Source organism: Rhodamnia argentea, chromosome 3 (assembly GCF_020921035.1).
Source record: "Rhodamnia argentea isolate NSW1041297 chromosome 3, ASM2092103v1, whole genome shotgun sequence".
NCBI classification, from domain to species: domain Eukaryota; kingdom Viridiplantae; phylum Streptophyta; class Magnoliopsida; order Myrtales; family Myrtaceae; genus Rhodamnia; species Rhodamnia argentea.
The window spans coordinates 23,974,191-23,991,415 of NC_063152.1; the positions used below are offsets into that span (position 1 = coordinate 23,974,191).

The 17,225-nt window shown below is 39.4% G+C and overlaps 1 protein-coding gene across 1 annotated transcript; it reads right to left on the reverse strand.

Moving 5' to 3' along the window:
* Positions 1-10,523: 10,523 nt before the first annotated feature.
* On the reverse strand, positions 10,524-15,820 carry LOC115728764. The gene is made up of 3 exons (XM_030659140.2): positions 13,879-15,820; positions 13,260-13,348; positions 10,524-10,634 (listed from the first exon to the last, which is right to left on the reverse strand). Exons 1-3 carry the CDS (start codon positions 15,818-15,820, stop codon positions 10,524-10,526), a joined length of 2,142 nt encoding a protein of 713 aa, XP_030515000.2.
* Positions 15,821-17,225: the final 1,405 nt, after the last annotated feature.

Sequence of the window (17,225 nt, forward strand, 5' to 3'; positions counted from 1 at the left end):
CACCCACGTAGCTTCGTCGAATCCGCAAACAAGGACAATGCAATTCACATCTATATGTAAAACCAAACAAAGGGATGACCAATAAAAAAAAAGTACTTACAAATCTCCAAATGACCTTATCACGGTCTGGCTATCTTCTTCAGGTGTGCTTCCCTCATCATGTGAGTGTTCCACTGAAGAAGGTGGAGCAGAAGCACGTGAAACTGAAGTACATTCAGGTCGGATGGGTCCTTCGGCATGTAGTGGTTGAGAGTGAGAGGAAAGGGCCGGGGACGAGTTAGAGGAAAGGGCTTGGGACGAGCCGGAGGAAAGGGCTAGGGACGAGCTAGGGGAAGGCAAAGGTGAATGGGAAGCGCCTGGTTTTCCTTGTGAAGATATACCACGAATGGGACCTCCATGCTTATACTGATGATTAAAAAGGTTAGACAAACATAAGAAAAAATAAGAACATGTATTAGGAACACATAATGACGTACATCATGAAGCTTACCATTTTGTTTCAGAGAGTAAGTGAAAAGCGTAAGGAACTTGCTATCGCCTCTAATAAATACAAAGCTCTGGCACTAAAGGAACTTATTGAAATCTTGTAGTCATTAGATTCCACAAAAAATAAAGAGGAGTATATTACATGACATTATATACTTGCCTATCTTTTGTTTGGTTCTTACCAAACAAGCCCTTCCATCAAAGAGAGTCCTTCAATAAGGCTAACAATATCTCCCTCACATAGAATGAATACAATCCAATCAATAGTACCTTCGTTATTTAGTCATTATGTAAATAATTTAAAAAATTGAAAGAAATTATTTACCTCATGAGCTATATATACCATCACTTGGTCTAATCTCATTGCGAGACTATTTTCCACCTCATCCAAAGTATTTCAGTAATATAAAGATAGCTCTCCCTAACCAGTTTTTATCCAAAATCCTTGAGTATGAGAGTATGAGAGTATGAGAGTATGAGTTAGAACAAATAAGGCCAACTTAGGCCATTTAAGGGAAATCAAGATCCTAGTGGCACATGATTACACGATTTAAAATATCATTTGTGCCACACCAAACATTCCCAACATTTTCTTTCCTACTTTGGCCTAAGGAAATTTTCTTTTCCTAGTTACTGTAGACAGTGCATATCAAAATTTTAATATTTCTATATACTTTACATTGAACTAAACACTTTATATTAACATTTGAAAACGTAATTCAATTCGAAAAATCTTCTAAATATAACCCAATTTGGACCAAGATTGAAACCTGTGTTTTACCTCTTCAATGGTCAGATTTAGATGCACGTATATCACAATTGGCACTCCTATATAATAAGCAGCTCTTCCTTCCGATTCAATCTCTGACTTAAGATAGGCAGCTATGCAGCCAACATTCCCACAAACTTTTTTGGGGCACAAGGAAAAATCATTTAGTACTAGATAAATCTATAAAAGAATACAAGAACAAGTAGAAAATGATAACCATTTAGCAGGCACATGGGAAAATAGACGGAAAATTTTCTAAAAAAACAAAAGACCATTATCACAAGATGAAATGAGGGCAATTCAAAGCTAAGATGCCCATTGACCTTCTTTGCACGTTGCAACTAATTTTTCACAAAGCAGTGCTCCATTCTATGTTTGTACAACTTCACTCTTTCATTGTAAACCATGCTTTAACACTGTCATTGATCGCATCGGCTTCAACACATAGAACGTATAAAAAATTCCACCGAGCAAAAGCCCGGTGCTTTCAACTAAAAGGAATTCGTCTTTTAATGCCAAAATTTGTAAATTTGAATCCCAATGTCTTTACAACACCATTCAATTAGCTCTTAGCGTAACAAATACCATTTTTATAAACTCCAAACATCACGATATTATAGATCTCCAGAGCCAACAACACTAGCATTAAGGAACTTGGGACCAATTCTCGAGTCCTATTTAGAGAGCTCTGCATACCAAAATTGACAGAAAACCTATGAACAAGAGCAATTTGGAAAATAAAAACGCAGTAACGGAGAGACGTTTTTTTTTTTTTTTCGTCAGTAGTCGCATGCTAATTCACGACACAAAATCAAGATCACCGGACCAAAAGCTTTCACCTCAAGCTTGAACAATGCAACGAACATAAAGAAGAGCAACGGATCGGAATAAGAGAATGCCTATACATCCATCCCAAAGTAGCCCCCACATCCGACTCAACCGAGAACTCATCGTCACAAACAGATCTCAAAAGGAAGGGAAAGGATCCAAAAATTTTCAAATTGAATGCCGCAACACGATACATCTAAACAAGAAATTACCCGATTTTCGTGTGCAGCAGAGTGGACCCGTAACACCAAAACGGAGCTGCGAGCAACGAAGGAGATCGAGCGGCGAGAGCGAGAGAGCTTGAAGGAGGCAAGCCAAGGAGATGAGACGAGGAGGCGATATGAGGTGGCAAGACGAGACGATGCGAGGCGAGGGAGGCGGCGAGCCGAGGGCCCGAGGGGAGGGTAGCAGCCATGAGGCGAAGATCGGTGTCAAGGGGAGGCGAGGGGACAGAGTGAGAGACCCGTGATATAGAGGACTCGGAGAGGAGATGTGCGACAGAGTACAGAGCAAACTCAGCAAAGACAGATTGGAGAAGCCGGGAGAGTGACCTAATTGAGAATTAAGCCCTCTTTTTTTGCGATGAAAGGCTATTTTCGTCGCAAAATTTGCGACGAAAATATCTTTTCGTGGGGAATTTTGCAACGACATAGAGTTTTCGTTGGAAATTTGCAACGAAAAAATTTTTCGTTGCCAATCTTGCGATGAAAATGATGTTTGTCACAAATTTACTACGACGAACATCATTTCGTTGCAAAATTATTGCGACGAATAATCCATTTCCTTGCAAAATTTGCAACGAAATTCAAATGTCATTGCAAAATTTGCGACGAAGGGTATTTTGTCACAAATTTTTTCCACGAAATTCAGATGTCGTTGCAAAATTTGCGACAAATAGCATTTCGTCGCAAATTTTTGTGATGAAGTGTAGTTCTCATGGAAAAATTGGCGAGGAATCGCATTTTGTCGCAAATTTTTGTGATGAAGTGTAGTTCTCGTGGAAAAATTTGAGACAAACGAAAAAAAACGAAAAACCCTAGTCGTAGTATAAATAGGGCCCAAATTTTTTTTTTTGAAGCATTGCCCCTGAACCCCCATACAGATCCGTTCGCACCGCTATACTTGGTTCGATTCATCACCCAACTCTCCGCATCACGAACTAAATCTCAATTTTTCTCCACTTTTGGGCCACACAAAAATATATCGGGTTCTTTACCCAAAAATATATATATGTGTGTGTCGGGTCGGGTGATGCACCGGACCAAATACATAAAATTCAAGACATATTTAACACATAATAATTTATAATAATAACAACAACAACAACAACAACACAACATAAAGTCATCGCAAATGTACGACAAATGTCCTATCCAATGCAAAATCATCGAATTTAGCGACGAACGTCCTATTAGTGAAAGTGTAAAAAATCCTAATCTTCATCTTCATCTTCTTCTTCATCAAGAGTATCATATTCAGCCTCCATCTCGAAATCAGATTCTTCAACGTCTTCTACATTTGATTCGCGAATTTCATTTGGATCCACATCTATCACAGCTCCGTATGGATCTCGTAAAGTCAGAATATTATATTCTTCAATTTCAACTGTGTTACAAACTTCCTCCCGTTGATACGATATATCCTTCCAGTGTTCCTCGATTTTTCTTCATGCTTTGGTTTGACATATAGCCCACCAATTAGCTTTGTCGCGTTTCAAACTATGATACGATGCATAATATACTTGAATTGCTTGTTGTGCTAAAATAAATGGTTCATATTTCATATACTTTTTCTTGTGATTTACTTCGACCAAATTAAACTTCGTATTCACCTTCATTCCTTTGACGGGATCGAACCACATGCACTTAAATAACACCATTCGCATTAATGGTCCAAGATACTCTATCTCTATGATTTTATCCAACAAGCCATAAAAATCATCTTTTGTACTACCACCATTAGATGACCGAACACACACACACTACTATTCATTGTGGCTTTTCCCGGGAAAAGTACACTAGAAGTGCCATAACTTGTGTACGACGTTTACTTGAGTGCCATAACTTTCAAAACGTTCACTTGAGTCCCATAACTTTCAAAAATCATTCACTTGAGTACTACATCGGAGCAAAATCGTTCACTTGAGTGCTATAGTAACTTTTCCGGCGTGCCACGTCATCTTTCCGGCGTCTACAGTAACTTTTTCGGCGTGCTACAGTAACTTTTCCGACTGCCACGTCAGTTTTTCCGGCCGCCACGTCAACATGGCACTCAAGTGAACGATTTTTAAAAGTTATGACACTTAAGTGAACGTTTTGAAAGTTATGGCACTCAAGTGAACGCCGTACAAAAGTTATGGCACTTCTAGTGTACTTTTCCTGGCTTTTCCCATTCTATATTCTCGAGTGTGAAAATTGTACCCATTTATGAAATACATTGGCCAAGTTCATACCATTCTTTTTGGACCACATGATAAATGATATAACAATTCTTGCTCTTCGACTAGATCATGTGTACTGTGAACTTGAAGTCACACACGCAAAGTTAACAATATTTTTTTAATTACTGATTTATAAAATATTAATAACTTGCTTTTCATCCATAAGCAACTTACATGTATTTTGAACCATGCTGCAAATTGTTTATCGCACACACGGTCGAACTCATTTGGTGGTAGTCCATACATTGAAGTTCAAAAAATCCTATTAACAAATACCATATATATATTAGCGAATGTTTGACACACAATAAATATATATGTAAAAGTATACTTACTCGAAGTATGGCTCCACTTCTGGACGGTTCAGCAAAATATATGTCTGGGATGCCCGCCATTCTTCGTTTGTTAAGTAACAAGACTTACATGCGCCGCTTGGTCGACCAAGATAATAGAAAATAAAGAATGATTTGCAATTAGGATTAATGGGCCCCTCATCATTTCTTCTTGCTCTCCGCCTCTTGCTTTGTACGTGCGACTCAAAATAGTAAGATACAAATGTTGTTACTTCTTCCATAATATATGCATTACAAATTGAAGCTTCAATAAATGCATTGTTCTTCACTTTTCTTTTCAAATGATATAAGAGCCTACTTGCAATAGAGAAAAGTTCATCAGAATATAATAAGTGATAAAGTAATTTCAAATTTATTAAAAAATATATTTTACCTCTCAAATGGATACATCCAGCGAAATTGGATGGGACCCGCAACTCTGGCCTCAAAAGGCAAGTGAACTAAGAGATGCTCCATTGAATCAAAGAACGATGGAGGGAATATTCTTTCTAAGTTGCAAAGAATGAATGAAATATCTCCCTCTAGCTTCTCCATGTGTGATGCTTTTAACATTGTAGAGCAAATATCATAAAGAAAATTACTTAACTCTGTGATGGAGCCCCATACAAAGTTCGGTAGAAGTTCCTTAAAAGCTATTGGAATTAATCTTTCCATAAATATGTAGCAATCATGGCTCTTCGGGACTGTCAACTTGCATTCATTCAAATCAACACATCTCCCGATGTTTGAAGTGTATCCATAAGGAAATCGTACTGATTTCAACCACCGACAAACAACCCGTCTTTGCTCCCTGTCCAATGTGTAAATTGCTTTTGGTTTTTGGTCCCCTACTGCTTGCATCCACATCTAGTGCTGGCCGATCACAAATAACTCTCATATCTTTTATTGCATTCAAATTGTCTTTTGTTTTTCCAATGACGTCCATCAGAGTATAGACGACATTATCGAAAACATTCTTTTCTATGTGCATGACGTCAAGATTATGGCGAATAAGATGGGTCTTCCAATATCGTAAATCCCAAAATATACTGCGCTTAGTCCATTTATGTGCGCTTCCATTCGCAATAGTCGTGCCATACGGGTTTTCAACAACACTCGGAAAGTTATACACTCGCTCCCAAATTTGATCACCAGTCAACCTCAATGGTGGGGGTGTTCTTTCAGTCCTATTCTTAATGACCTCTTTTTTATTCCATCGGAATGTAGGATTTATCGGCAAAAATTGTCTATGACAATTAAAATAGCTGGCCTTCTTACCGTGTTTTAATCTGAATGACTTTGATCTCTCCATACATATCGGACATCCTATGATCCCAACTGTACTCCATCCGGATAACATCCCATAAGCTGGAAAGTCATTTATCGTCCAAAGAAGTGCAGCCTTCATTACAAATGTTTGATTAGTAGAAACATTATACGTAAGAACACCTTCATTCCACAGCTGTCGTAACTCCGCAATCAATGGTTGCATATAAACATCTATCAATTTTTTCGGATTTTGCGGGCCAGGCACGATCAACGTCAAAAACATATAAGGTGTCTTCATGCACATACCAGGTGGCAGATTGTACGGAGTTAGGATAACTGGCCAACATGAATAACTTTTTCCCGATTTCCCGGATGGGGCAAATGCATCAGCACAGAGACCTGAACTAATGTTTCAAGGCTCCATCACAAACTCGGGATATGTTCTATCAAAATGTTTCTATGCCTCTGCATATGAAGGATGACACTTCAAACCCTCCTCGGTTTCATGATTTGCATGCCAATTCATGTGTTCAGCAGGGGCTTTAGACGCATAAAGCCTTTGCAATCCGGGAATTACAGGCAGATAAAACAATTGCTTATATGGTCTATGCTTCTGATAACGACCATGCCTCATGCTAATCTTGTACCTCGGTTGGCCACAAAATTTGCAAGATTAGGCATTTTCATCATCCCCCCAATATAACATATAACCCGTACTACATACATCAATTCTTACCACTGGTAGACCTAAGTTATCCATTAACTTCTTCATGTCATAAAAATCACTTGGCATGATATTATCGCAAGGCATTGCTCCCCACATTACGTCAACAAAAGAGTTGAAGCAATTCTCGGGCACATTATGCTCTGCCTTGATGTTTAATAGTCTTGCTGTCATTGATAACCTAGTGTGGTTGTCACAACCCGCCCATAAAGGTTCATTTGCTGCTTTCAACACTTCACAAAACTGATTAGATGTAAAAGTTTCATTGTGCACATTCTCATCAAAACTTGTTACTCCCGCCTCTTCCATTTATGATGCATAACTATTACCCACTTGTTCAAATGTATGAGCAAAACTAGTTCTCCCATAGTTCGATTTCGAAACGAAATTCTGACCAGCTGCATCAATCACCATCCTCCGATATGGGTTCAATTGATTATAATAGCTACATTCCTCCATAACTGAAAATTGGTCACTTGTTCCATATCCTTCATCGGATATAAATTGTTCACCATGACAAGTCCAATTATAATAGTTCGGAGTGAACCCAAATCTACAGAGATGTTCTCTAACTTTGTCACAAACATGAAATTTATTATTATTGTATCTTTTACATAGATACCTTAACTTATTTCCATCCATCAACTCAAATTTACCACTAGCAAACTTTAAAAACTGTTCCAACCTAGTACGAAACTCATCGGTCAATCCTTGATGTCTAGGTAAGTTCTTATTATACATCCAAGCCCTCTCTCTTTGCATGGTGTCTGTATAAAAATTAAAAAATCTCTTAAAATATTAAAATACCATATCTACTATTTAATATTCTTAATTAAAATCGTCAAATTGTAAAAATTAAAATACACTCAGCCATGAAACAATTACTTTCAAATTGAAAAAAATGAAAAAAAAATACCATTTCAAGAAGTGACTGAAATATTTATAATATAAAAGATCAATTTGATGAGAATTGCAAGGTCCACTTGGATTGCGAGACCTTCAAATGGACACGTATCTTAAAAAATAAATTACTTCGGGTTCATGAAGCTTATGACAATTGATAGAAGAAAATGGTGAAATAAATAATAATTTATTCTACGATTACCATAAGACGCGAATTTAGCGACGACACCCTAAAGCCATTGTTAATTTTGTCACGAAGATTATTTGTTGCTAATTAGCGACGAAATAAGCGATTCATAGCCAATTAGCGATGAAAAAATGTGTTCGTCGCTATGTTGTGACGAAATTCAACTTTTGTCGCAAATTTTACGACGAAACTCAGTTTTCGTCACAAAACAAACCGAGTGTAGTTTGCGACGACAAATTGTCCTTGTCGTGAAATTTGCGACACATTTTATTTTCGTCGCAACATTTTGCAACAACATACATTTTTCATACCAAATTTGCAACGAGCACTATTTCGTCACAAATTTTGCGATGAAAATCTATTTCGTCATAAAACAACAAAGCATAGTTTGTGACGAAATTCAGTTTTCATCACAAATTTTGCGACGAACATACCCTTTTCGTCTCAAATTTGTGGACAAATTTTCATCTAGCACCGACAAAAGACAAAATTCACTACAAGTCTGCGACCCTAAATGAACGTTTTTTCGGAAAAATGTCACAAATATTATTGCTAATGTTGCATTACTTCACAGACACATTAACTTATGAGCTCAACTTTACTTCGTAATTTAAAAAAAAAAAGTTGCAATGTCAACGGGGCTTACCCAAGTATCTGGTTCAATATTTTGTAGGAGAAAGTGTTTAATTTGATAAAAATCGCAACGTTCGCTTGGATTGCAAGATCTTCAAATAGACACGTATCTAAAAAAAGACAAACAAAAATTACTTAACTTTCATGAAGCTTGTACCATTTGATAGAAGAAAATGATGAAATAAAGAATAACTTATTCTATGATTATCATAAGACACATACAAAAATGGAGAAGCGAGAAGATAGAAGGCAAAATGAAGAGAGGAGAGAGCGGTCGAACAACAAGAGTGCGGACTAGAGAGAGAGAGACAAGAGTACGGTGAGAGAGAAGGTCACGGGATTTTAAAGGGGGAAACTTTAATCAGCCACGAAATATTGAAATTTGCGACGCAAAAGTGTCGGTGGGGTTTAGAGATGATTTTTAGTGACGAAAACTGAATTTCGTCGCAAAACAATTGAGCCTAATTGCCACGAAATTTAGTTTTCGTCACAAATTTTGCGACGAAATTTAATTTTCCTTGCAAATTTTGCGACGAAATTTAGTTTTCGTCACAAATTTTGCGACGAAATTTAGTTTTCGTAGCAAATTTTGCGACGAATATTAATTCGTGGGAAATTTTGCGACAAAAACTAAATTTCGTCGCAAAATAACCAAGCGCATGTTGCGACGAAATTCAATTTTCGTCGCACAATTTGCGACGAAAATATTATTCGTCACACAATTTGCGACAAAAATAATATTTGTTGTGCATTTTGTGAGGAAAAGGCGTTTTCGTCACAAAAATTTAGTTCTCGGTTGCTAAATTTGCGACTAACGTGAATTCGTGGGAAATTTTGCCACGAAAACAAAATTTCGTCGCAAAATAACCGAGCGCATGTTGCGACGAAAATTGAATTTCGTCGCACAATTTGCGACGAAAATATTATTCGTCACACAATTTGCGACGAAAATAATATTCGTCACGCATTTTGCGAAGAAAAGGTCTTTTCGTCACAAAACAACAGCCCGTAAGTTGCGATGAAATTTAGTTCTGGTAGCTAAATTTGTGACGAATTGAGTTTTCGTTGCTAAATTTGCAAGGAATTATGTTTTCATCGCTAAATGTGCAACGAAATTAGTCTTCGTCGGTAAATCTGTGACGAAATTGGGTTTTTGTCGCTAAATTTGTGACGAAAAAAAAAATCGTCACAAATTAGCAATGAAATGTTGTTGTCGCTATTTTCGTCATAAATTTGCAACAAAAACTCAATTCGTCGCAAAATCGCAAAATCCGTCCCAAATTTGCGACAAATTTTTTCCATCACTAATTTTCGTGGCTAAATCCATTTTTTTTGTAGTGTAACACACCTTTTCGGAGGTAGTAAGAGCCCCTAATAACCACTAGAAAATTTATTATTATAATTGCAATTATCATGTTCGACACACCTTTATAGTTAATTTATTATTATAATTCCAAAAATAAAAAAGATGATCATTGATTAGTGTCAATTCTGATCTGTGACAACAAAAGCATACCAAATGCTAAGTGTGCCTAATAATCGCACAAAAATCGTATACCCGCATATAATGGGGTCTAGCATACTTTACACACACACATATATATATATATATATATATATATATATATTTTCATTTGAGAGGCTATAACAACTTTTCACTTAAAAAGTTTTTCACACTCTTTCATTTTTCCTACGTGGGACAAAGGAAAAGGCACTTTTGTTTGTTTCACAGACAAACATCATTAGATGGTATCGTTAACAAGAATGGCCAAGTCTAGGACAATATTAATGGAAACAACATTAGGATGGCGGACCGGCATATCCCTTTGCCGAACGCAGAGAACGAAAGACCAGTTCTATCATCGTTTACCAGCAATACCGCTAGGCCTATGGGTAATGTGATAATGTAGCCTCTAGTCGGAGTGATTAACCCTTAAATCCAATAAACATCACTACTCCAATGCTGTCAAATCAAGGGTAGTTCCTGTGTAGGGCGCAGAAGCTAGTTGATAACTTGCAGAGGCCACCTTCCCCGCCTGAGGGGCAGATGGGCCAAATACAACCTATACAGGATCCCAAAGGGATCAATGCATTATCAAACAGACTTTAACGTATTTAATAGGAAGGATGGCTTTGACCGAAAAAAAAAAAAAAGGAAGGATGGCCAATTGATAGTAGAACATATTAGCAAGTTCACAGCCCAGATGAGTGTATGAAGTTGAGGCCATTCCCTTTGTCGTTGTCAAAGGCAGCCTTTACGTAATACACAAGCGTGCCGGCCAATTCGGTTCAAAATTGGGATGACATGGAAAGTCAATTCCACGCCCAATTCTATAGGACTGTCCCCGAAGTGACACCGTCGGACGTGGCCAGCTTTAGATAGTACAACAAAATGGTCGACCAGTGCATTGCATGGTTCAAGAAGTTGAGAAATCGGTGCATGGTCTCCCTAGTGGAAAAAAGAGATAACCGGCGTAGCGAAAGATGGCCTGAAATTCGCTTTGAGAGAGCGGCTTGAAAGCCAGAAGTTCACAGATCTCTTTTCACCGACTGCTGGGCGACAAAGTACGAAAATTTATGGAAAAAGAAAGACAAGTTGAGGGAGACACTTGTTTATGAAGAGCATATGAATTCCACAATCAAACGATGTGAAAAATGAATTAACTCAGCACAATTCAGGCCTTTGGCAAAAAAGAAGAAGAAAGAAACATGTTTTGTACGTGTTAAGAGCATATGAAGTATGGAAATTTATGGAAAAAGAAAGACAAGTTGAGGGAGACACTTGTATATGAAGATCATATGAATTCCACAGTCAAAACGATTTGAAAAATGAATTAACTCAGCATAATTCGGACCTTTGGCAAAAAAGAAGAAGAAAGAAACATGTTTTGTACGTATTAAGAGCATATGAAGTATGGAAATTTATGGAAAAAGAAAGACAAGTTGAGGGAGACACTTGTATATGAAGAGCATATGAATTCCACAGTTAAACGATGTGAAAAATGAATTAACTTGGCATAATTCGGGCCTTTGGCAAAAAAGAAGAAGAAAGAAACATGTTTTGTATATGAAGAGCATATGAATTCCACAGTCAAACGATGTGAAAAATGAATTAACTCAGCATAATTCGGGCCTTTGGCAAAAAAGAAGAAGAAAGAAACATATTTTGTACGTATTACTTCTGTTGATGAACGAAGTATTCGTTGGAGTTTTTTTTTTCTCGCGTTCGTTGAAATCAGAATGTCAAACTAGCTTCATTGTCTTCCTGAGTAGATTTTAGGAAACTGAGGTCAATTCTTGATGGATAATGTTAGTTCAGAACTACTTACGCTAGTTTTGACTGAGAATTGCAAAGAATCTAAATCTGGAACCTCTTTTTGTACATCGCATGTTACCTGTTCAATGAAAGATTTAAGAAGCGATTGAATCTGAACAAGTTTAATCTATTGTAGAATAGCATTCAAAGTAACGATTGATTTGTTTTCACTTCGTTGTTTGTTGAATTTGCATCTTATTCTGTTATTTCCCATGGTTTCGTGTCATGTGTTTGCTCGCCGGAATCTGCCGCGAACTAGCTGTCAGACTGGAGGCACTATTTTCACGCCGGTGATGCTCACGGTTTAAGTCCGTTTGCAGTTAGCTTTCTCATTATCTTGCCTTACTATATTTGTGTGCAATTCGACTTGTTTTTAGATCTTGAATGCTTGCATCAGTGTTGTATTTCGGCCGTCGACGGTAGATTTAATGGCGAAGAATGTCGGATCTAAAATGGTTGACGTTCATTGGCGTAGTTGGCGGCTTGATGATGTTTGTGTCGATCGGCGTTGTCCCTGGAGGTGATTGTGGCGATGGCTGACGGTGGCTAACGATCGGGGACGGCAGGAGAATGAAGCTTTGACAAATTGTCGGTGAGATCTCTCGGAGGAGTGTGATGAAGGAGAAGAGCAGAAAAATAAAAATAAAAAATAGAAAATAGAAAATAAAAAAAAAAGAAATGAAAAAGAAGAAAATAAAAATAAAATGGAGCCGGGCTAGGTTAAATGGATGTCGGCACTTGCTGCATGGGAAGTAAGGTGCTCTCTCGCACCTTGCTCGGTTTTTAGCCGATTGCAATGAGCTAGTGGTGACTCTTCTTGCATGTTGAATATTTTGAAATTGATACGGACTTAGAAGAGCTTGAGCTAAGTCTTTTTGGCTTACTAATCCATTAGCCATCTCTTGGAGTACATTAGCCCTTCGTGAGGGTCGCGACGACTTCATACCCCTCTAGTCAAATAGATTTTTCTTATACAATTTTAAGTATCACAACCTTTCACTTACTAGGTATGGCTCTCTAGAAATAATTTTTAAGGCAATGTTAAAGTACTGCATATATTCTTCAACTTTCAATTTAGTTTTTGAACTTTAATTTCGGCCAATTTGATCCCTGTACTCTTCGAATATAGAGTTAAATTAGCCCAAGAGCAAGGGGTCCAGCGAAATCTTGTGCAAGTTAGTCCACCGTGAGCGAGAATCCATTTCCCTTCGCTTCGCTTGTCACCGTGCACACGTGACATCCTCTGTAAGTTATTAATCAAGTCACTCCATGCGATAGATGTCAATTTCCAACGTCACGCGAGGCATGGCCTTGGGTGATCCCCGTGCCTAATTGAGGGCCATTGGTCCACCTTTAGGCAATGCCCCTATACCTCTTTCTTCTGGTTTTCCCTGCCGATGTTGGCAAACTCGAAGTTTGTATCTCGACAAGTATTGATTGATCGGACCCAATCAAACATATCTAGCAACATGTCCCATCTCAATTACAACGCATTGACCCTCCTTTCATAGGCTTGTACATAGTAAGAAAAACCACTCAAACAACACATTAGCGACTCGATTCTTACTTTATTTTATAATAGAAATCCGAACTATTCGACTCAACTAAAGACATACTAAAAGTCCTGTCCACATGGAATCTAACAAATGGGCATATCTTTGGCTAGGGTCGCGTGATGTCAGCATGAGTGGCCAAGGCCCACAAGTGAGTCACGAACTCCCCACCCGTCGCCAAGTGCTCCGCGTGTGCTTTAGCGTCATCTGACGGAGCCGCATACACCATCGGTTCCGCCCAAAAGTCAGCCAACACCTTCCAAATGAGCTGCGGACCTCCTTGTCCTTCTTTCGGTTCCAGCAGTTCGTGGCCTAACCGCGCTCCCTGGTTTATCACTCTAAAACTATCATCATCTGTTGTCCCAACAATCTCCTTCAATTTCTCTGTTCTTCCAGTCTCCTTTAACTTCTCTATTCTTTCTTCTCCGGTCTTGCAACCTTTGAGCAGGTCTCTCGTGTCGAGGATGATCTGAGCGAAAGCACACTCCGTGTCGAAAGGGTGATCAGGTAACAACTTCGGAGAAAATGCTGCCAAGTAGGCGAGATACTTTGACAAATCGGTCGCCACGAGGAAGTTTGGATGCGAAATCCGCACCTCGTGCTCGCAAATACTTGTGGCAATATGCCACGCGAAAATTACTCGAGTCTGCGTCTTGAGCCCACAAGCCCACAAGAGCTGAACCACTTTGTTTCGTCCCAAAGAAGCTTGTCCATTCTTCAATTCATGATGATTCGATATTAAAGAATCTAAAACGGCTTTTTTCACCTCCGAGGACAATTTGATGGGCTCGATTTGTTGTTGACCGTCCCTTGGGGGGTCAATATAAGCAGCTGTTAAGCTGTTGGTTAGCCACCATGAAGGGGTGTGACCATGCGACTCGAGAAGCGAGTATTGGCCAAGTTTCCTTGCCCAGGGCTCCCGCGATTCCCGGCATATCCGTCCTATCTTCTTCTCGATCTGTTCGTTCCCATGCCACGAGATTTCTCGTACGTAGTCACATAGCCATCTTACTTTTGCCCAATCCGAGATGGCCATGAAGCGAAACTGCACAAGCTCCAAACATATGAATACCACAATAATCACCGTCGTCACGAGAATGTCAATGCTCACCCCACCGGGAGCAGCCAGTTGAACTTCATCTAGGGGTTTCTTCAAGTAGTACCACGTAAAATGAAGTATAATTACCAGCAGTGACCCAGAGACCAAAAGACCGAGCTCCGTCGCCTTTAGCCGCAAACGTCCAGGGTGGAAGACGATTGGGTAGTTGGTGTAGAACAAATCGAAAAGAAAGGAAAGCTCTAGCTCAACAACCCGAAATGCTCGCTCGAAGCCATTTTCATTCGCGAGCAAACCGTCTTGAATCAACTTCCAAGTCTTTTGGTGAGCTTCTTTGGGCAATGAATAGCCTCCAAATCTTGAGGAGAGAAGCTTATAGAGCGAAAACGAGAGGCAAATGTCCTTGAGCTTGCTGTCTTCGTCCCCGCCTGTCGAGCTCAAAAGCCATCCTTGGCATGCCCACACCTTCTCGACTGTGATCACTTGGTCCGTGATCTCCAATGGCTTGCGGCGGGTCAGCTGTTCCATTTTTGCTTGAGCTAGTTGCTCTTCCCCCTTCCAGGGTGGCAGCAGTTTCCAGGTCTCAAGAAGGAAGTCCACCCAGCTTAACAATCTGTCCTCTTCCCCTGTCACAACATACTCGTATCCTGTCATCAGATTAGGCGGGTTCGGATCAGGTGCGTTCGGATTAGGTGGATTCAGCGGATTTGGCGGCAGGTGTTCAGATCTCATGTAGTCAGCGATCAATTTGGTGGTTCTCTGTAGGCCATACGCACTCGCCATCCTGAGAGACGTTGTTCTATCACTGACCTTGACCTGCACCATGTTCAAAAGAAACCAGACCCCCAACCACATCGGCGACCTGGTAGCGTACACGACCAACAACGCGACCAACGCAAAGTTCTTCATCAAATATTGCCAAGCATAGATCTTCCACTGCTCATTGTCCTCAAGGCTGTAGGCGGAGAACGTGTCGGAGCTGCCGAAGAAGATCAATAAAAAAACAGCCCAAACCGGGAACAGGTCATTTCGGAACGAAGATTCGGTCATGAGACCAAGCGTGTACGTGATGAGGTAGCTTGAGAGGGTGTATGCTGCCCACAACACGTTCTTGAGCACCGGGTGGAAGTGCGGCATGCGCCGACGCCTCGACGAGCCCCAGATGGTGAGACCGGTTAGTAGCAAGGCCGCGAGGAACACGAGAAGCTCAATCTTAGCGAGACTCGCCTTCGGAGTGTCGAGTTTCTTCATGACCGTTGTGGCCTCGGTGAGGGTATTGTTCACCACTCCCACTCTCAGTTGGCTTGATTGCAAGTTCCTCATGTTTGTGTCTGACGAACGATTTTGTCTTTCGAGAAATTTCGACCTTTCGGACCACGGGTTAAAAAAGGAGGCACCCCGCTATTTATACTGACAAATTCTCGAGCCTTCGTTTGGTTCTCACGAGTCGCTGGCTGACGCGCATGTGCTTCTTATCCTGAAAATCAAGTGGAAAGGAATGGCAACTATGTAAAGGCATATATATATATATATATATCAATCAATCAATTAGAATTATATGGAATTTGAAATTCCCAAATAGATTCCGGCCCCACATATAATAGCCACATTGTTGTATATTGAAGGATTTCATTGGACCTCGCGGGCCATTGGGCGAGGCAGCCTCGCCCGCAATCTATGCAAGGCCTGGCGAGGGCCAGGAAGCACTCGTCAGCCACAGGGGAAGAAAGAGGAAAAAAAATAGAACAAAGAATAAATAAAAGACATCAAAGTATAAATAAAAATTCACCACATCAGCATCGGCCGGCCATATAGATTGAACTAGCACAATTGTCATAAGTTGAGGACTTTTTTTTTTATATAATTTTCCGGACATTTTATAGTAGCACAACACAATAAAGCTTTATGATTGTTTGAAGAGACCATTTAAGCTAGTTATCTCTTCCATATATGAAATATTATGAATTCTATTGATCCTTTTGAAGAACAAACATAACAGTATAATTTGCCGTTGTGACGATACTTGTCGGGTGACGGATCACGGTGATATTCCTAGAACACGTTTCGCATTAAGGTTCGGGGATGAGATCTTTGTAATTCCTATTTCTTTAAACTTATTAATTTAAGCTGACTTGCATGCCCTCTCCTTTTCTCTCCCTCATCGTAAAGTTACATGTTTTGGTAATCTATACTTGCGAAAGTGAATTCTGATAGGGGTGAGAATGATTCCAAGGTAAAATCTAGAATCGGAGAGCCGGACTGTTGGAAATTTGTTCAATTTCAGGATATGGTGGGTAGGTTCCAAGGTACAAAAATTAGGGAATTTGTTTTGATAGGTGGATCCTAGGTTCTAAGCAAGTAGAACTTGAAACAAGTTTTTGTGGGGAGAAGTGTCAAAAAAGTCCTAAACCCGTTGCATTAGTATCAATTCAATCCTAAATCTTTTTTTTTTGTGCCAATTCAATCATAAACCTTTTGCATTAATGACAATTAAGTCATAAACCTTTTATTGTTGCTAATTTAGTCCTAAACCTTCTATGTTATTGCCAATTAAGTCATAAACCTTTTATTGGTGCTAATTTAGTCCTAAACCTTACGTGTTATTGCCAATTCAGTCCTAAATCTTTTATATTTGTACCAATTGAGTTAATCCAACAAATTTTGACCTAAAATCGTTGACGTGGACATCAATTGTCCTACATGGCATGGCTAGCGCTAACTTGGACAT